This window comes from Eriocheir sinensis, chromosome 16, assembly GCF_024679095.1.
Source record: "Eriocheir sinensis breed Jianghai 21 chromosome 16, ASM2467909v1, whole genome shotgun sequence".
In the NCBI taxonomy this organism is placed as follows: domain Eukaryota; kingdom Metazoa; phylum Arthropoda; class Malacostraca; order Decapoda; family Varunidae; genus Eriocheir; species Eriocheir sinensis.
The window spans coordinates 15,481,238-15,501,660 of record NC_066524.1 but is presented as its reverse complement, the minus strand read 5'-3'; the positions used below and the strand labels follow the sequence as shown (position 1 = coordinate 15,501,660).

Genomic DNA, 20,423 nt, shown 5'->3' with positions numbered 1-20,423 from the left:
AAAAATCATTCAAAATAGAAAACTCGATTTTATTATCATAATTGCCTGCAAAACAATTATAAATCCTGTGAAAATATCCTTTTGTTATTCACCCATAAGTGATAATCTGCATATTTTAATTTTCAATGCCTACAAATATAGAAGTCCAGCGATAGTATTCATAATAGCGCCAACTAAGACGAGTAAAAATCCAGTGATAATGTCCTGTATTGAAATTTAAATGTTTCACTGCCTTGAGCTTGGTTGTGTGCAGTCAAGTTTTGATTGGTTTGTCTTTTAATTTATCTCTGTTGCCCCCACAGGTGACAGCACTGGGACAGATCATTGGCTTCCTGGTGATGCTGAGCCTGGTGCTGAGGCCTGAGCACCAAGACAACCAAGGTGACAATCTGCCTAAAGATAGGCTACAGCTACATATTTAACTTTGGCCTGTGCTTGACACAGACATTTTTCTTAAACTTGTTATGATAGCTGTGGCCAAAATATTCTTTGAGTGATTGCCTGAGTAGCTTAAACAATTCCTTACTTTTATCAGTAGTCAGTCAACACATTCCTTGGGAGGGACTTCAACAACATTTTTTGGTTAATTACTCTAAAAAAATGCACTAAATATTCGTAGTTAATGAAAACTGATCTTGTTCATCATTTCTCCCTAGGGTTCAAGCTTCATATCTAGTATAAGTGAGTAATTTTTATTCTTCTCGGCAGTGGCCTGGATGTGTGTGGGAATAGCTGTAATCACCAGTTTTTACCTCGCCCTCACTGGACGCCTCCTCTTCCTATTCCACGAGGTATGATTATGCTCTCTCTCTCTCTCTCTCTCACTCTCTCTCTCTCTCTCTCTCACATTTTCCAATAATAAGCATTGCAGGGGGCTTCATGGTGCAGTGGTTAGCACACTCGGCTCACAACCGAGAGAGCCTGGATTCGATTCCCGGGCGGAGTGGAAAAATTTGGGCGGCTTTTCCAATACCCTATGCCCCTGTCCACCCAGCAGTGAATGGGTGCCAGGTATTAATCGGGGGTTGTGTCCCGTCTCCTGGGACCTGTTCCCTCCTCCTATAATTCCTTCCCCTTCTGTCTCTCTCCGGCATATGACCACAGATGTTGCGCTGACTAAACAAAACTTTCTATGCATTACAGCCTCTCCTTGTATGTATTTCCTTCTTCATACAACTTGAATGCTTTCAATAGGGGAGTATCATGACACATTGCCACCCTTATTTGACCTTTTCTTGTAACTTCTGTCCTGTTTGTGAGAGCAGTTCTTGGAGAACTATTTTCTATTTGTTACACCCCTGAACTGCCTCCTTTACTGCAAAGAAATAATAAATACTCCGCTTCAACCATTCTCAGAGGCGGTACGAGGAGACGAAAGGCCCTGAGTGGATGTGGTGGTTTGGTACCTTGGGCGTCGTGATATTCAACGCCTGTCTGGTGGTTTGGTTTATCCTCCTCCCAGACCCCATCCCCGGAAGCATCTGTGCCTTGGCAGTGGTCCTTTACCTCCTCTTCTTCAAGTTTGCCAAAGATGATGTCAAGTTCCTCAGGGATGATGCAGAAAAGTCTGGTAATGATGATGAAATTGTGCCTGTCATCCGCACCACTTCCTACGCTCTTGCTTCACCTTCAGCTGGGTCGCCATCAGCCAAATAACGTTGGTAGTATTGACAGATGGATTAATGATCAAATTATGTATAGACGTGTTTTTGGTCCAGCAGTTTTTGTTGTTGTAATGTTAAAGTATTAGTGAACTTGATTTGTTACATGTTATTATTTTGTTACACTTATTTCAATGTAATTATCCTGTTTTCAATTTAATGTGTATGTTAGTTTTGTCTTATAAATAACTTCTATGACATGCTTCAGTAGGAACACTGAGGCTTTATGTAGTGTTACTAGGAGGCCACCTAATTATATGTGACCTTGTGCATATTTATGAGTTGCTTCTTCAGGGAACTCTTTATTCTGCTGCGTCAAATATTATCAGACATCTGTTCTTGTTATCAATCTAGTTTCCTGTGAGTGTGAGAAGGGTAAGCTGTAAAGGACGATGACTCCCTCGACATCTGTGTTCTTTTCTTGGACCTTATGTTATAAGATTATATTGTTAAGAAGAACACGAACAACACTAAGTAGAATGTGAAAGCTCAGTAGCCTAATCCAGTAATACAATAATGAAAATAAATACTTTATTAATGTGGAATAGGCTGTTAATCTCCTATGTTACCAGGGAGCCATACAGCAATGAAATGTGAATGTGGACAATGTTTACCAATGTACAAAAATCGTTTTCACAGTAGGTATATTTAAATAATATATCAGATTTGGGCCTGATAACCTTACTTTGGACTGAGCCAGGCTGATGTAACATTAGTACAATATTAACCCTTTAATACAAAAGATTATCATTCTGAACCCATTAATTTGCTTTCAGGCAAGAATATACTTATATTTTTATATGTCTTTGTATAATAACCGAAGTAAATCATTACAGTGCTCTGACATATGAGACCTCAGAATTATTATCGACCTTAACAGGATATTAAAAGGAAGAAAAAAGGTACCTAGACGGTGTAGAACTTTCTTTTGTGGTGCATATAGAGGCCGGTGATGACCCAGAGGGTGGTGCCCCAGAGCGTCTCAATGAGGATGCTAAGGTGAGTGTTCATGGGGCCAATCTTGTAGTGCCACGGGAAAAGGTTGTACGTGACATTGTGCCCCACATACAGGAAGATGCTGTTCATGCCTGTAGGGGGGAGAGAGAGAAACTGAGGAAAGGATTTAAGAGGATGTATACCATGCATAATATATTCAAGAAAGTAAGTGTTCCATGCAGATTTTCAACATGCCCAGCACACCTGCATAACTCACCTGCCTGGAAGAAAGGTGTGCCTGTCCAGACACCCAAGACATCCACCAGCAGGTAGCAGAAGGCCAGCAGGAGGAATGCAAAGCAGGAGGTGACAAACACGAATGACATGGACCTAAGGAGATAAAACAAAACGCTATCAAACTGGTACCACAGATCAAGGATATGACCACTCCATAAGTCTGCAGCAAGTTGATCTAAACCATTAATTTGTGGGTAGATACCTGGCAGTGGCTCAAGTCTAATCGTAGCCTTGTGTATTTGAAGTAGAAGTAGATAGAACCTGCCAAAACTTTTACTCATGCCTTGCCTTGTCTCAACAAATGAACTCACATTCACCACAAACACAAACATACACACTCACCATAGGTTTTTGTTGACGGGTATCACACCGTCATTCATGGATGCACCACACAGGCCAGCCCCCAACGCCCCCATCAGCACACCCCAGACCACCCAGCGCACCAGTCTTGCTTTGTGACTGGTGTGAGCTTGCAGGACCATCCCTGCCTGGAACCCCAGGAACACTTGGAAGATAGATGTCAAGGTGCCTGGGAACAGGGTGAGAAGGATAACAGCGTCATTTTCACATCCATTTTACCTTTTAGCACCCCAGTAACGAATAACACAATATAACAACACATTCTGGTCCCCCTGATTCCTTAGTGAACCCTAAGATGCTTTACAATTGTCCCAGAATAAGAACAAACCAAAGACATAAAGCCTCACCCAGCACTCCCTCAGGGTCAAAGGCGGCTGAGCCGTAGACAAACTTGGCTGTCGGGTTCTGGTAGATGTGGCTGGAGGTCAGCAGCCACCTGTCCACTTCCCCGGTCGCACCCCCGATACATTTTGGGGAGGAGACACCATCCTGGAGCAGTGCAACACCTCCAGGGCCCAAGTAACCACTGAGGGGAGAGAGAGAGAAGGGAAGGTGGTGACAATTGTAGTGGTAAGATGAAAAGAAATACAAATATGGAGACAAACACACACGTGTATGAGAAGTTGGTATGGGAGTGACAGAAGTGGATTGTGGATTGTGGATTGTTTGAATGGGTGAAGCAAGGTACGCTAAGATGGTTTGGACACATGAGGAGAATGAATGTATTTGTGAAGAGAGTAAGTGAGGGAGGGGGTGCCAGGGGAAGACTACCTGTGAAGTGGATCAATAGGGTGAGCAAGTATCAGAGTGAGAGTTGGAAGCAGCAGGATTGAGTGTGCTGAAAGGGAGTGCCATAACAGGGAGAGATGGAGACACTTCTGCCACAGCCACCCCCTGGAGGGAAGTTCTTGTGAGGGAGTAGGGAGTATGAAATATAGAACACACACACACACACACACACACACACACACACACACACACACACTCACGTTGGACAGTCAGGGACAGGAAGGAGGAAGGTGATGAGGGTGTGGGCTGCCAGGAGGAGGAGGTGCATCCCCCACTGAGGGAGGAGCTGCAGCACATCACTCATGGCGATGCCCACGTCACTCTGAGCCATGGAAAAGATGAATAGGCTACATGGCTTTTAACAGAGAGCCAGAAACAAACTGCATAGAAAGTACATTTGCACAGTGCATCTATGTAATATAAAACTCTATGTAACTCTAACCTGGTACTGCTTGGGCTGGTCGGGCGTGAAGGCGAGAGCGATGGAGGAGGTGACAAGGTAACAGGCACCGAACCTCTGAAGGATTCCAGGTATTCTGTATTTGTCGAGCGAGATCCAGCCACCAAGGGAGTTGAGGATGATGCCCAGGATGAAGAGCTTGATGGAACGCTGGTGACGGGAAATGGAGAGTAGCAGAAGGAATGGAGGTGATGAGAGAATGAAGAAGAGTTTGATGGAATGCTGGTGATGGGGAAAACAAAAGTAACAGGAGGAATAAGAGTGACAGGAGAGTGAATGAGTGTAAGGGTGACATAAGAGTGACTAAGAGCTTGATGGAACACTGCTGAATGCTGATGGGTAAAGGAGAGCAGCATGAAGAGTGGAGGTGACAGGAGGTGCGTTTAGGGGTGACTGGAAGAAGTGCACAAAGCCCGTCACACCATCACGACCAAGGACGGCGAACGCGCCGAGGCCTGAGTCGTAATGGTTTTGTCGCTAACTACCCCCGATTCTTGGCCGGCCACAAGCACGCCAAGACTGCCGGCAACCGACCCTGACCGCATGCCGGCCCATCGCCGACCGATCGGCGTATGGTCGCTGACTCCGGCCTGACAGCGCCACGAATTCTTGGCGCAGTCGGCGGTCGGTCGGTGAGTGCACGCCGACCGCCTGCCGACCTGCCCCCCCCCCCCACCTCCACACACACCTTGAAGGTGGAGTGAGCGAGTGGTGGCTGTCGGCGACTCCCCCCCAAGCCCGCCGGGCGCCCGGCGGCGGACTTTTTTTTTTTTTTTTTTTTTTTACAGCAGAGACAGTTCAAGGGCACACAAAAAGCAAACATTAATAAAAAAAAAAAAAAAAAAAGCCCGCTACTCACTGCTCCTAAAAAGAATCCAAAGAGGACTATCTTGAAGTTTGATTCAGGTCACCGATTCAACTGTCAAAATTCGGTGAACGCCCACCAAGTGGTCGGGCATGGTTGGCGCATAGTCCGGGAATGGTCTGGGCATTATTGACGAATCCTGACGCTGCCGGCGACAAATTCAAGTTTTTTTTATTTTATTTTTTTTTTATATATTTTTTTTTTATGTCGGTGAATGCACGCTGACACGCCCGAATGCACGCCTACTGCCCGTCTTTTTGATAGTGTCTGCCAGCACCAAGATGTTTTTAGTTCATGCGATAAAAAATCGTGGCACCTTCCGACACGGCCGAATCGCGTCAAAACTCGGCGGCATGCCGGAGATTTTGGTTGCCGACCATGAAAAATTACCGCTACGACTCGGGTCTCGGGTGCGTTTGTCGACCTTATTCGGGTAGATGTGACAGTGGCTTTAAGTGTAACAGAGGTGACAAATAAACAGTATGAGTGTAAGAGTGACAGATGAGTGGTGTAAAAGTAACAGATGAAGAGTATGAGGGTGTAGGGTTGACAGGGGATTACAATGGTGTTTTTGACAGAACTGTACAGGTGCTCCATGGACGAGGGATGAAAATGAAGTGATTGAAGAGATGAATAGGTGGTAAGAGATGAAAACAAAGATGAAAAGAAAAAGAAAATGAATGTTTTTATCAGAGTACCATAAAAAGATGAAGTGAAACCCACCTTCAGTATTCTGGCAAAAATGGTGAAGCGAGGAGTCTTGCGGCGAAGGGCGGAGGACAAGCCCATAGGAATACACACGCCCATGATCCACATAAACCTATAAACACACACACACACACACACACACAAATATACATTAGTGGTAGTTACTATTGTGATGCGCTGCAAATTATTATGATAGCAAGGAGGACAATGTGGTAATTCTACTCACTGTGTAATATGTGAATGGCAGGTATTCAACACATGACATACTTATTACTTTGCAGGGATGGGCAGGGAAGGAGGAAGAAGTTATAAAGGAAAGAGGAGATGAAGAAATCGTTAAAGAAGTAACTGAAGGTGGAAACAAGGTGTCGAGGGTAGGATAAAAAGGAAGACAATGGTGATTAAAAAAGAAATGACCAATAAAAGAAAATGGAGAATAGAGAAAGGAAGAGGAGGATGGAATTACAATGGTGATTAAAGAAGAAATGACCAATAAAAGAAAATGGAGAATAGAGAAAGGAAGAGGAGGATGGAATTACAATGGCGATTAAAGAAGAAATGACCAATAAAAGAAAATGGAGAATAGAGAAAGGAAGAGGAGGATGGAATTACAATGGCGATTAAAGAAGAAATGACCAATAAAAGAAAATGGAGAATAGAGAAAGGAAGAGGAGGATGGAATTATGTAGACCCAATATCAAAGCTGACTGGAAAACTTATCTACCCAGAGAAATAGACATATACAATGAAAAAGACAATGAAAAAGAAAAAAAAGTTAACGTAAACAGCGCCACTAACCATGGGAACACAAGATCAGCCAACTGCAGGCCGTTCCAGGTGGCGTGCTCCAGGAACCAATAACCGCCAGCACCGTAGTTCACGAAGATCATGAGTACGATGCTGATGCTGATGATAGTGCCAAGACAACGCAGAAAGAGGTGTTAATATCTGTTCTCCGTCACTTTAATTTTGTAGTATTTTATAATGGTATATGATAGGAGATAATGTTTTTTTCTTCCTATGGCTGCTCCAAGTCATTCATTCAATCAGTTTTTCATCATGTATTTGCCATCAGTTATTCACTTTTCACAGATGTTCAAAAAAATGGTGACTATAGGCCAAGCCACTTTTCAGATATTTTAACAATGAACAGACACACAGAAAGGCAGGCATGGTCGAAAGCCTTGCCCTCCTCTAAGGCAGGCATTAATATAAATCCAAACAAGGAGGTTGCTGCATGTTAATGAGAGCCTTTAGCTTACCCTCTAAAGGTGTCCAGTGACTTTACCCGGGGCTTAGCAGGGGGCTTCGGGGGGTCCTTTTCTATAGAGGTAGATGACGCTGCGTTGGCAGAGGGTGCCATCTGTAGCCCGAGCACCTGCATGAGGAAACAATGGCCCATAACTTTTATCTGCAGCTTGGGAGTAGAGAGTTTGAAGAAGATTGCCTCAGTGTATTTCATGATATTCTTTGAGTTACCAAGAGAGTTCAAGAAAATATAAAGGCGGGTATTTTATGATTTCTGTGTTGCTGATAAGAGTTCAAGTAATGTAACGTATTTTATGACATTCTTGACATTGACTTCCAGAGAATATAGTGGAGTGTTTTTGATGACATTCTTTGAGCTGCTAATAGAGAGTTCAAGAGAATATAAGTGAGTCCAAACATGCTATGGAAATTCAAGGGAGTTAAAAAAAAATGGTTCAAGCGTAACTAAAGGTAGTTTCAAGGGAGTTTAAGTCTATTTACCTGTGAATCAGAGTCTGCATTGCGAGCTATGCGTTTGCTGACGTGGCGGTGGAGGGCAAGCAGTCCCACAGCCAGAAGGGCCAACCCGGCGTAGGCAGCGAAAGAGATCACGAGGGCTGTCACCAGGAAAATGGGGACATGTAATGAGTAAGAAAGCTTGGTTCTGAAGGACTGGCAATAAAAGCTTCATAACATTCACAGCCTTACCTCCATACTCGAAGACGGGAGTTTTGAGCGTGTCGAATTCGCAGCTTACATCCGTAATGTTCAGGACATACACACCGAACTCCCCCAGCTTGACCCCCGACACCTTGCACTGACCTGTCCTGCAACACACACACACACACACACACACACACGAAGTACATTCAGTTGGATCTATCCTTTTTTCACGCATTCTAGTCGATATATAATGTAAAATTGTTGTATATATCATAATGCAACAGGATTAACTCTTTTAATAGTACAAATAAAATTAATTATAAATAGAAAACAGATCAAACAACTGTGGAATATCTACTAATACTACAACTACTATACTACTACTATATCACTATTACAACTACAATGAATAAATACAACCATCACCACCACAGCATCACTCACGAGTCTGCCGGTAGGTAAGTGTCATCCGCCGTGGTGAGGAGGAAGTTCCATCGGTGGTGGGTGGAGAGGGTGGTGTTGGTGGTGTAGGTGCCGCCCTCCACTGTCAGTAAGGGCTGATAGGGGCACTGAAGGAGGGAAGAGAGATGCGGTTGATGGTGATGATGATGATGGTGACGATGATGGTGATAGATGATAATGATAATGATGATGATGATAATAATAACAATAATAGTAATAATAAGAAGGAGGAAGAAGAGGGATAATAAGAAGGACGAGGAGATAAGATAGTGCAAGGTGTACGAGAGAGAGAGAGAGAGAGAGAGAGAGACGCACCTGTGTTGTTTAAGGCTTTATTAAGGTTTCATATTTAGGATGATAAGACCAGTGCATGTGAACCATTATGAAGCAGGCTCTGGCAATGTCGTCAATCCCGTGAACCTTACAGCTGGGATCAATCGAATTCGTCAAGTTTAATAACATCGCTTGACTAAAGGTTGTTTGTGAGCGGAAAAAAAATAGTTTAGGTGAGGTAAGAATGTTTAGTGAATCTGATTTATTGATGTGTGTGTGTGTGTGTGTGTGTGTGTGTGTGTGTGTGTGTGTGTGTGTGTGTGTGTGTGTGTGTGTGTGTGTGTGTGTGTGTGGAGTTGTTTCAGCCTCGGTCAAGATGTTACAAGTCAGAAGACAAGCAAACAAGATAACGATAAAGGGTAGGTACCGGTTTCTCAAGGACATGACAGAACAAAAACCTGATCGGGCTTTTTTTCTCTCTCTCACTCTCTAGGTCTGGGATAAAGATGAAGAAGAGGAAGAAGAATAAGATGATGAAAGAGGACCCAAGAACACAGATAAAAAATAGAAACATAAAAAACAACCGTTAAGAAGAGGTAAACAAACAACAAATAAAGGTTAAAGCTCAACACACACACACACACACACACACACACACACACACACACACTGAGCTCCCTTTCCGCGTATACACTGCCCACACATATACTATCTTCCCATACCCCCTTACCCCTCACCCCATCCTCTCCCTTCCTCTATCTCTCCCAACACACCCCTACCAACACAAACACATTCCTTCCCCTTTCCCCATTACCCCCTTTCCCCTAACCTCATCATCTCCCTTCCTCTATCTCTCCCCAACACACACCTACCAACACAAACACGTTCCTTCCCCTTTCCCCATTACCCCATCCACTCCCTTCCTCTATCTCTCCCCAACACACACCTACCAACACAAACACGTTCCTTCCCCTTTCCCCATTACCCCATCCTCTCCCTCTATCTCTCCCCAACACACACCTACCAACACACACCTTCTTTCCCCATTCCCCCCTTCCCCTTCACTTATCACCCAACACAGCAAAGACTCACCCCATAACACGCTTCGCTAAGGCTGTACAGGTTCGTGGTTTCTGTGTTCACGGAGTCCACCCTGAGGTAAGCCTGGTCCACCTTCAGTTGGGTAAGATCAAAACCCATGAACTCGTCCGTGCCAGGGTCTTCCACGAACGCCATTCTGCTTCTTTTTATTCTTTTCCTGTTTTCTTGTTGTTTATTCTTCCTTCTTCTTGTCGCCCGGCCTGTGTTGTTACTCATTAATCAGTTTGCTAATATTCAGTGTTGTATACATCACTATTGTTGTTTGTTTGTACATGTATTAATCTCAAACTTCAGTGATTATTCCATTGTGTTCATAATTTTATATACGGTAATCTCTCTCTCTCTCTCTCTCTCTCTCTCTCTCTCTCTCTCTCTCTCTCTCTCTCTCTCATGTCCAATGCCTGAGGAAGAAAGTAACAATAATAATAGTTGTAGTTATAGATGTAGTTGGAGGAGGAGGAAGAACTAACGCTAATAACATAAATGCGAAATATCTTATCATTATCTGGAGGCTTGCAACATGAAGAAAGAAAGTAAAACTCGTGTGTGTGTGTGTGTGTGTGTGGGGGGGGGGGGTCTTGCAATCAGGCCCGGATTAAGCTAGCACTTGGGCCCTACGCCACCCACAGTTCCCCCCCCCCCGAATAAATTAGGCAAGATCTGGACAATTTCATATTTTATTGAAACATCAGAATGAATTAATGATACAATATATTTAATACAGATTGTCATCATCTATATTTTCTTTATATTCTGTATTAGCAGCATACATACCATACTTACGTACAAAGGTAACTATAGCAGCTACACCAATGCCCGTTTTCTTGATTTCTCTTGTGAAAACCGTTCAATTATGGTTTCAAATGTCATTGAGGAGGTGACATCATTTTCAATTGACAATAACAGACAAAGCATTCAGTCGTTTTTGAGTCATTGTTGAACGAAATCTGTTTTTTGATCAAAGACAGTTTGGGAAATGAACGTTCACCTTCGCAGACCGTGACTGGTAATGTTAAAAACAATCGCAGAGCAGTTGAAACATTGGCAAATGTTGACTCTACAACTGGATTCTTTCTTAAGTATTTTAACAGGACATGAGGATCACTATCCAACTTCAAATGGGTTACAAATTCTGAGAATGTTACAAATCCATCCTCGCAGTGGGGTTCCAAGTCATTGATGTATTTTTTCACCAAGCTGGATACATCAACTCTCAGCTGTGCAGTAGGCTATCATTCTCCCTCAATGACTTGATAAAGCCAAAGTCGTCAGATATCTCGTGATAACCCTGGCGACGTTGAGCTAAACTTGCATGTAACTTGTCAATGATGACAACAAAACTCTGTGCAGGGAATTTTTGTGCATCTTGAAGATCTACATCATGTTCAGCAGAATCATCAGCTTGACGCCGCCGTCTTCTCTTCCGTACCTTTTCCGATACATATACTTGCTGAACATTTTCCATGAGATTTTTTGCATCATTCTCCAGTTCATCAAATTGACCACGAAACCCAGCAACAAAACTTTCAAGTGATAGAAACAATGATACAGCCATGTTGATATCAATATTTGCGCTTTGGAGAAGAGTACTAGCTTTCTGAAAGCGCTGGAGGATCTTGTCCCAAAGAACACACATAAATGCATTTTCAAGAAGGTACAGATTCTCTGCAAAAACTGATGCAGCAAGTCAAGCATCTCCTTTTAGTTCCTCATTGTCTGCAATTTCGTTTAACATACCATAGATGCTAGGGTGGTTTAAGTGCAGTGCTTTCACTGATTCAGAATGGAAATGCCAACGTGTGGAAGATAATGTTTTTAGGGTTATAATTCTACCATTTTCATAAGGTGATAATCCCTTTGTTAGTAAATTCCAGCGGTTTGTTGATCCGACTGAATATGCATATAATTCCTGCACAAGCTCAAAGAAATTGCAAGCACTGACTTGTGTTGCCAACACAAACAAATTCTCGCTATTTTATTTTATCATTTTTTTTTCTTCGATCAACAGTCCAACGAAGCATACTGATCTCCCTGAGGCTACAGGCATTTCCGGGATTTCCATTATGTGGGGGCCCAATTATGGGTCGGGTCTATCAGGTTTTGTGGGCCCCTCAGTGCTGGGGGCCCTACGCCATGGCGTACTTGGCGTATAGGATAATCCGGCCCTGCTTGCAACATGGAAAAAAAAAAAAATAAATAAATAAATAAATAAAAAACTCGTGTGTGTGTGTGTGTGTGTGTGTGTGTGTGTGTGTGTGTGTTATCACCTATCTGCTCATTTCAGTGTATAACGTAAGTATACAAAACCAAACAGAGGATTTCAAACATTCCTCAGTTGATTTTTTTTTTCAAGATAAACACGTTTGTAACCTTCTGCACTGATAAACAACTACGTATATCTGGTTATCTTCAGCTTTAAGATTGAGAGAGAGAGAGAGAGAGAGAGTGCGTTATAAAAAAACTAATAAAAAATGATAAATAGCTATAAAGTTTGAAGCCGCAAGTAATCGCAACAGAGGTATAGCGTAGCATAAAGCATGGAATAAAAATCATCCCCGTGGTGCGTGGAGAGGCTGGCGATAAATAATGCAAGTGCGTCATTCAACGGTTCTTTCTACTTTCTGCTTCCTAGGGCCAGTTTGACAGTCCTGTACAGCATGTTTGTAAGCTCCCCAACCAAACACAAAATACTACGAAAATGACTTATATACTATTTTGCGTTTATATAAAATGAAGGAAACTATAGACAACCACACAGGAAATCTATTGAGTATGTGGTATTGAGTAGAAATAACATATCATGGTGGAGAATATACTTTGGTTTGGTCGCTTACAATGACTGTGTTGGACTGTCGAACTGACCCCTAGACTTTATATTTATTTCTTAGTTTCCTTACCTTACCCTCTTCCTTGGTCTCCCCTCCCTTCCCTTTCCCCCTCTCGGCTTTCCCCCTCTCCCACGCTCCGAATGTCACTGCGCTCCTTCATGCTTCCTTCCTTCCCTTCACGCACAACAACCCCGTCACAGGTATTAGGCTGGTATTTTCAGACGTTCCCGCCTCTCACATCAGCTATTTTCAAAGACCGAAAAGGATATTAATAGCGTTGTGATTAATGTTATTTCCACGTTCATGTTACAGAAGCTTTGTCACACTACCACCAGGGTCAAAGAACTACCCCTGGAAATGCCCAAACCACCCGTGAAAGCGTTGTCAAAGTTGTGTTTTGGGGCTTTAAAGGTTTAAAAATATGCCCCTTAGCTTCCTCATTTTCACCCGGATGCTCTTACGGGAGATTCTTTTTCCTATGTTATTTCAGGGAAGTTTTGCAAGAGGGCATTTTTCTAACAAGACGACTTTTGCAAGGTAGAACAAACCATATCCGTGACACGTTCAGAATTTCTAAGATGGTGATGACTTTTTTCAAGTGACTTTTATTGTTGTGCAAAGGCGTTGACATCTGTAGAAATACTATTTACATTTTCTTTTCTTTTTCCATAATTTAACTGCAGTATACACGGCAGTGGATAAAAGTTAGGGTTCCTTGGATTTATGTAAAACAATTGATTACTTAACTTAAATCCGGTAAAAATCATGATTCTTTATCAACTTGATTTTTTTCTATAGCAACTGAAATCCAACTGAAATTATGAAGATAGAGAATGTGGCGGTTATAAACACTACAGGGATGCACGTCTTCTAATCATTACTATATTGCGGGTCAGCCAACGGCGAGCCCTTGACTCCTGTTACCAGGCAAAAACTGTGCAGGCAAAAACTGGGACAAAAAAAGAAGAAAGTTTTTTTTTCTACAAATACCAACGTGTCAATACATGAGATCAACTCCTCTTTGAACACACATGGCATGATTTAATCTAATGCTCCTGACCTAAAAGTAAAGGGGAGGGGAGGGAGGGTGCAGCGTTGCCAAATTATCGTACTCAGCGCATTGCATTTTTGTAGTTTCTGACCGATAACTCTAGCAAAAAAGAACGAAACTCATCAATATTTAACTGTTTTAGCGCTAACTTTAATTTTCTATCGTTATTTGTGTGGTTACGACAGTCTTGGAGCCTAAAAATGATAAATGCAATGTTCAGTGTACGACAATTTGGCAACAATGGAGGGATGTGACTCGGTAGTTGATATGAAGTGATGCAGCAGCAGGAACAACCAGCCCCCTGCAGGTAAGGGAGTGCCGTTTCCTGTAATGGATTTTCTCACTCCTATTTTCCATTCAGATTAATAGTTTGCATCGTTATATTTGATTATGCCTATTAGAACCACTGCAGTAAATTTGAGGAAAAAATACCCAGAAAATCAAATTATATACTTTTCCTAACACCTCTATCTTAAAACAGTGTAATAAAGGGGCTTGATTTGATTAACATGTACTGATAACACTTTTATCTGTATCAGGATAATGCAGCTTCTTTATCGCATTTATATTTCCATGATCTACTCCATTACAATCTCCTCCCACTCTCTTGACCCCCAACCTATCATTCCCCTTGCACCGTACGCGCTCGGTTGAATAAAACCTTTACCGCCTTGTGATTCGAACCTCCGGGGACTCAGTCACGCTGGTTGGCTAAGGGAAGGAACTCTTGTCATGTTTAAAGCTAAGGTGCTCAAGTAAGATACTGGAAAATAATGAGATGGATGGATGGATAGGATCTCTTCAGTCGGGGTAAAGACTAGTCTCCTCGATCGGGTACACGCAAAAGAATGAAGAGTGAACAAACTATACGGGTGAACGAACGATATACATCGTTCCTCCTCCTCCTCCTCCTCCTCCTCTCTCTCTCTCTCTCTCTCTCTCTCTCTCTCTCTCTCTCTCTCTCTCTCTCTCTCACACACACACACTTTAACCCATTCAGTACCAGAGGCCTGCCAAGTTGCCAATCTCCTGGTGTCAGGCAATTTCCGATTTTTTTTTTTGGGGGGGGGGATAGGGGGCTTAATCACTATATTATGACAAAAACAATAAATATGTGCATTTTGGATACTTAAATTGACGTTTTCAATGACATAATGGCTTGTTCAGTTACGATATCGGGAATGAAAGTCGGTGGCCCGGACCGTAACGATTTTTTTGTGTGTGCGAGTTGTAGTACCCAACCTATTGCGGCGAAGGCAACTGTTTAAAGTGGCGCCAGGGAAGGGCGGGGGGGACTTGGCAGAACAAAGGCAGGCCTACAAGCCAAGCAAGTTTGGGCGCGCTGGATACATAACTTATTGCGCTGCGATTTATTAAACTGCAGTCTGTATTGTGGCCGAGTGGTCAGCGGGCGGCCATGGGGAGTCCCACCAAAACACGCTGATTTTTTAAGCTATCGCCGAGTGGTGGAAGATTATCCACATGGTGCCTACATTTTCAGACAACCGTAACTTCAGCGACTTCGTTCAAGAGGAGCACCGGGGGGCAGCATAGGCCAGGCAAGAGTCATACATCACGGCAGCCTACGCCACTAATGGACTGGGGCCGCCCAAGAGGTCCCTCAAGATAGCCTATTGGCGCTAAAGGCATCACGAAATTTATATATATATATTATATATATATATATATATATATATATATATATACATACATATACGGACGTGGCACTGAGGGGACGGACCGCGTTGTCCGTATATATACGAAGGTGCCACTGAAGGGATTAATATCTTCATGGATTATTTTTTTCTCAAGTTGCACCAGACCTAATACACAAACAATACCCACTCAAATAACAGCAGTACCAAAACACTGACATAAGACAACAACAACTTTCAAATACCTACGTGTCTTTATTTGGACACACACACACACACACACACACACACACACACACACTTTCTCTGTTTTCCAGTTTCCTTTCACCTTGTCTAACCTTGTCCCCTTGCTCTCTCTCTCTCTCTCTCTCTCTCTCTCTCTCTCTCTCTCTCTCTCTCTCTCTCTCTCTCTCTCTCTCTCTCTGACACCCATGCTATGTTGGTGTCCCCGCGAGCTAGGTGAAAGGTCACCGGTTGGACTGACCTCGATACACACAGCAGCTCATATAATAGAACACAAGTATTGGTGAAAGTATTATGTCTCACCTTATAATCAGCTTTCTCCTTTTCTTTCGTATTCTTGTTGACGTATTTATGTTGATGCTTCTCGCCCTGTACTTTCTCCCAGTTCCACCATTTTCGTAGCTTATCGTGCCACTGTTTTTTCGTCTGCTTATCAGATGGGTCCGATTTTCACAGCTGGCGCGTGGCAGGACAACCCTCTCCCGTCGGTGGTTGCGGCTGGACTGAGAGTAAAACTTCAGCGGTTCAGGTTCAGCAGTGCAGCTCCCTCCACCTACAATTTCTCCCAGTGTGCAGTAAATATTTTCTTTCCCTTTCTTTTTTTTTTCTCTGCCACTTCACCTTGGAGCATGGCCAGAGCAAGACGTTTTGCCTTGTGGTATTGATCATTTTCACAACACAAACGCACAGATGTGGCATGTAAGCAAGACAGAATACATCATTGTTTTGTGTATTGTAATGCATATATTTATTTTATGGTCCTGTGGTAATTGTCTTAATTGGTGGAGGAATAACATGTTGCTACGATGAGAGAGAGAGAGAGAGAGAGAGAGAGAGAGAGAGAGAGAGAGAGAGAGAGAGAGAGAGAGAGAGAGAGAGAGAGAGAGACTCCGAAAGAAAAGGACTCATGCTCATGCACTTAGGTTGTTTTTTTTTTTTTTTACCTAAAGCAATCAGTTAAAGGCAGTCATAAAAAGGCCCCCTCCAAAGAGCTCCGGGCTCCTTTCCTGGGGAAGCTAAATGATCACAGAGTCATGCCTGCAAACCTGCCCCACCCGTTGCTATACACAACTACGGACAAAACATTCAGGCCATACTTCGGTATTTTATTCACTTGGCAGCATGTTTACGTTTCACTGATACTTATCTATAATAAAAGTTTTATTATAAGACCATATATCTAAATAAACTAATGACACTATAATGGGTGAGGGTTTTCACGGGATAATTAGACACTCGTGCTATCAATAACAAATAAAGAAAATTACATCCTGCAGCTCATCCCTTCCAATAATATACCTGCTCCGTGAAACGGCTGAATTACGTGCAGCAAAATCCTCCGCCTCTTTGAAACATACGCTTACATGTCGAAATGCAGCAGTCACTGCGACAGTTTGTAAGAAACAGTAAAAGAAAAACGGTGTTTCCTGGAATGAAGTGATATTACTATTTTTTATTTATTTTTTTTAATTTGAGACTCGCAAGATAGAACTTAATGCAATATGTGTGTGTGTGTGTGTGTGTGTGTGTGTGTGTGTGTGTGTGTGTGTGTGTGTGTGTGTGTGTTTGCATTACTGCTTGTTTGGTTGATATATATCAAAATATTTCATTTGTCAATGGAGGGAGAAGTGCCACACGACCAGAGAAAGAACATCACAACAATCTACAAGAACAACACTTCAAATGAACTATCGTCCTGTGTCCTTGCAGAACATGACACCACCGTATACACGCAGCCTGACAACCTCCAGGTGGTCCACTGGAATTTGCAGGGAGTGCGCAACAAAAGACCTGCGTTGCTATTACAAGACCTATCCACGGGATAGGAGAGAGCGATGATGATTCGGCCACTTTTTAGAAAAAATATTTTTAGAATTTTTTTTTTTAAGTAGTGTAATTTTGTTGACCTCAAAATGTTCCTCCATCATTTGGCTCTTTAGGCTGCTAATATGACACTCGTAGCTATTTCCAGTTTTCAGATGTAGGTGATGAAAGACAAGTTTCTAAATCGTCCGAACCATCCCCACCCGTGGTGATGGTTCGGCCAGGGAGGTGGGGTGGTACGGACACTCATAATACTCGCCATCATATTAATATAACTTGAGCTTGATTGGCTAATAAACAAGATTATATCTACTACAAAACATTTGTCTAAGGACAAAAGTATCCTCTCAATATTTATAGAGGAAAAAAATAAAAGGAGAACTACAAGAAATATCTCAAAAAAATTTTTGTATTATGTCTTCCTTCTCTTCTCACAAGCATAATACCTGAATATAAATCAACCAAATTAACCTTTTTATAACCGTTGCAACACCTATAATGTTTAAATTGATATAAATTTCATAAAAATCATGAAAAAATCAACCGTCCGAATCATCACGACTATAAAAAGCAAATGTGTGGTCACACTCTTTTTCCAGCACGAGAGCTGGGTGATCGTGTTACACGGCAATACCTTCGCCGTGCATCGCTGCGTCACCGAAATAATTTACATCTCCCTAATTGGCACTTTTTTGAAGTGAGAGCTTGCGATACACAATGAAAATATTACATACGAGATGCAAAAAAACATAAAATCGGACTTATATCGAAAAGAACAGCTCTGAGGGCGTGGTTGTCCCTTTGTGGGCCAAGGCAACAAAGTTTTGCACATTCACACAAAATCTCGAGGCACTCGGTTCCATACACTTTACAATAAGTGCTATGGCCGGACCATCCCACTGTCCGTATCATCACCGCTCTCCCCTATGTGGAGGAAAGACTGTACTAACCATTGCCGTCTCGATATACGAACGTTTATATCGAGACGACAATGCACTAACACATAGATCATATCTACGTAATTCACATAATGGTTTGTGTATTTTTCCCCTGGGGGAGTGGACCGATCCCGGAGGTACTGCAATACCGGGCCGATCCGCGGCAAAGGTGGAGCAAGCCCCTAGCACTTCGCCATAGTCCAAAAATCAGATTAATATCGTAGATCCCACATGGGGATCGTATCAGATATTAAGCTGATAAGAGCAGATACTACACTTTGATCTCAGCCAAAAGGCCGAGAAGCGATACCGCCGACCAAGGTTTAAGGTTTATTGCACATAAATCGCATACATTACATGATAAAAAAAACAAAAAAAAACATATACAATATTATATGCAAAGCGGGCACCAGCCCGCCGGTGAGGGAATCAGAGTGTCGGTGTGGGCGCTGTGCTGCTCACAGACTTCTTCCTGTGGTGGTGAGCGTGTTGCGGGCAGGTCAGGTCAGCGGGGCGGGGGTGCCGCCCTGAGCACCCACAGCATCACCTCCCTGGGCGTGTGGCGGACGCACAGCTTGGTGCCGGTGCGTCAGGAAGTCCGCCAGCCAGGATGTCAGGTGGGAGGGCAGGCCGATGTTTATGGCCTTAGTGATAACAGTATATGTGGAATTATTAGGGGGATGCGCGAACGCAATCCCCCGCTATCAAAAATTTCGCACTCGAGTTAACCACATTTGGGTTAATCGCAGGGGTCAGCACCGCCGGAGTGCAATGGCGGGCCTCGCCCTGGGAAAACCGCCTTTATGATCACGGTATCTCCTGTGCCAGGTAAGTATGCTCGCCGCCAAAACGTTGCCACCCTAGTGCAGCCTGGCTTAACACCTAGTGTAGCTGAAAATGTTTTAATGAAAATTCTTTGTAAAATGCAAATAATCACTCACCATTTTCTATTATTCACACAATATTTTATATGTATATATACACTACTGAACTATTTCTCCAACGTTTGCAACAATCTTCCTATCTGTTCAAAAATGACATTAGACATTACATTTAACTAATAGATTTCTTTTTCCTACATTAAATATTTGGCCTAACTTATTTTAATGCAAGCTTTGAAAGGTTAAATTATCCCTTCCTTCTGATTTAAAGCTCTCTACAGCAACTTAAAGAACAAGGTTTGCACTCATGGTTTGGTTTTAAGAGAAAGCCCGATCACCGGCACGATCTACAGATTACTGATCATGTTATTGTTGGAACGACTGACTGGAGACAAAAAGAAAAAGAAAAAAAAAGTATCATCAAAGAAAAACTATGATAAATATATAGAAATATAGCACTACAAGGATTTAGTGTGTGTGAAGTTGATCCTATTCTTTCACACGCAGGATACCCGTTGAAGAAAACCCTGACCACCAATGACACACTTGGCTAAACGTGAAGGATGTCACCCACGTCGACAGATACTCATATACCTGGTTGTAGGTCGTTTCGAAGTGAAAGTCATGCTGCTCATGCATCTCTAAGATTGTAGTTGAGGAGAGTAAAATAATAAAATAGTTCTAATGTAGTTGTGACAAAATCAGTGTTACGCCCAAGTAGTAGTAGTAGTAGTAGTAGTACTAGTAGTAGTAGTAGTAGTAGCAAAGATCTCATAAATGGTAAGATGCACCACTAAACGGCTATCATCTTTATAGGGTTAATATAGAGGGGGAAAGAGGCATTTTTTTAAATTCCTGCTTATAATGACAAAATGACAAAAAGTCCCTCAAACGCTCTATGGCTATATAATTTTCGGCTATCATCTTTATAAGGTTAATATAGAGGGGGAAAGAGGCATTTTTTAAATTCCTGCTTATAATGACAAAATGACAAAAAGTCCCTCAAACCCTCTATGGCTAAAAGTCCCTTAAACGCTCTATGGCAATATAATTTTCGCCATAATCCTGTAATTTAAAACGGTGGTGGCCCTAGTCTTTCACCCAGCCCCTCTCAGACCATTACCAAGCCTCCATCATACAATTATAGTAACCTAGCTCCCTAAGCCCAGAGAGTGCATAT

General features: G+C 42.6%; 2 protein-coding genes, 1 long non-coding RNA gene and 2 other non-coding genes across 7 annotated transcripts in view; 1 reads left to right on the top strand and 4 right to left on the bottom strand.

Annotated features, from left to right (window-relative positions):
• Positions 1-291, bottom strand: part of LOC126999371 (uncharacterized) — a 6,720-nt gene extending 6,429 nt beyond the window's left edge. The window contains exon 1 of the long non-coding RNA XR_007753314.1: positions 1-291. This exon is cut by the window's left edge and continues 398 nt beyond it. This is a non-coding gene — a long non-coding RNA (uncharacterized LOC126999371).
• The window catches only part of LOC126999370 (uncharacterized), a 4,122-nt gene extending 1,916 nt beyond the window's left edge, over positions 1-2,206 (top strand). The window contains exons 2-4 of the mRNA XM_050861916.1: positions 303-381; positions 709-791; positions 1,357-2,206. Of these exons, the coding sequence (XP_050717873.1) occupies positions 303-381; positions 709-791; positions 1,357-1,656 (462 nt within the window). The 3' untranslated portion in view covers positions 1,657-2,206. The remainder of the gene's footprint in view (positions 1-302; positions 382-708; positions 792-1,356) is intronic.
• LOC126999366 (heparan-alpha-glucosaminide N-acetyltransferase-like) overlaps positions 2,179-20,423 on the bottom strand; it is a 61,783-nt gene continuing 43,538 nt past the window's right edge. For 2 of the 3 annotated variants that reach the window (XM_050861912.1, XM_050861911.1), the window contains exons 2-14: positions 9,815-10,023; positions 8,432-8,556; positions 8,033-8,151; positions 7,826-7,941; positions 7,339-7,454; positions 6,875-6,982; positions 6,092-6,188; positions 4,486-4,653; positions 4,244-4,365; positions 3,602-3,780; positions 3,237-3,423; positions 2,875-2,987; positions 2,179-2,749 (exon numbers count right to left, since the gene is read on the bottom strand). In XM_050861912.1, coding sequence (XP_050717869.1) covers positions 2,568-2,749; positions 2,875-2,987; positions 3,237-3,423; positions 3,602-3,780; positions 4,244-4,365; positions 4,486-4,653; positions 6,092-6,188; positions 6,875-6,982; positions 7,339-7,454; positions 7,826-7,941; positions 8,033-8,151; positions 8,432-8,556; positions 9,815-9,958 — 1,776 coding nt within the window. In that variant the 5' untranslated portion in view covers positions 9,959-10,023 and the 3' untranslated portion in view covers positions 2,179-2,567. Of the gene's footprint in view, positions 2,750-2,874; positions 2,988-3,236; positions 3,424-3,601; positions 3,781-4,243; positions 4,366-4,485; positions 4,654-6,091; positions 6,189-6,874; positions 6,983-7,338; positions 7,455-7,825; positions 7,942-8,032; positions 8,152-8,431; positions 8,557-9,814; positions 10,024-15,903; positions 16,104-20,423 lie in introns of those variants that run through there. The other variant, XM_050861910.1, reaches the window with a different exon arrangement.
• LOC126999623 (U2 spliceosomal RNA) lies at positions 18,478-18,670 on the bottom strand. The gene has a single exon (XR_007753480.1). It is a non-coding gene; the product is annotated as a U2 spliceosomal RNA (small nuclear RNA).
• Positions 19,036-19,198, bottom strand: LOC126999632 (U1 spliceosomal RNA). Its single transcript, XR_007753489.1, has one exon. It is a non-coding gene; the product is annotated as a U1 spliceosomal RNA (small nuclear RNA).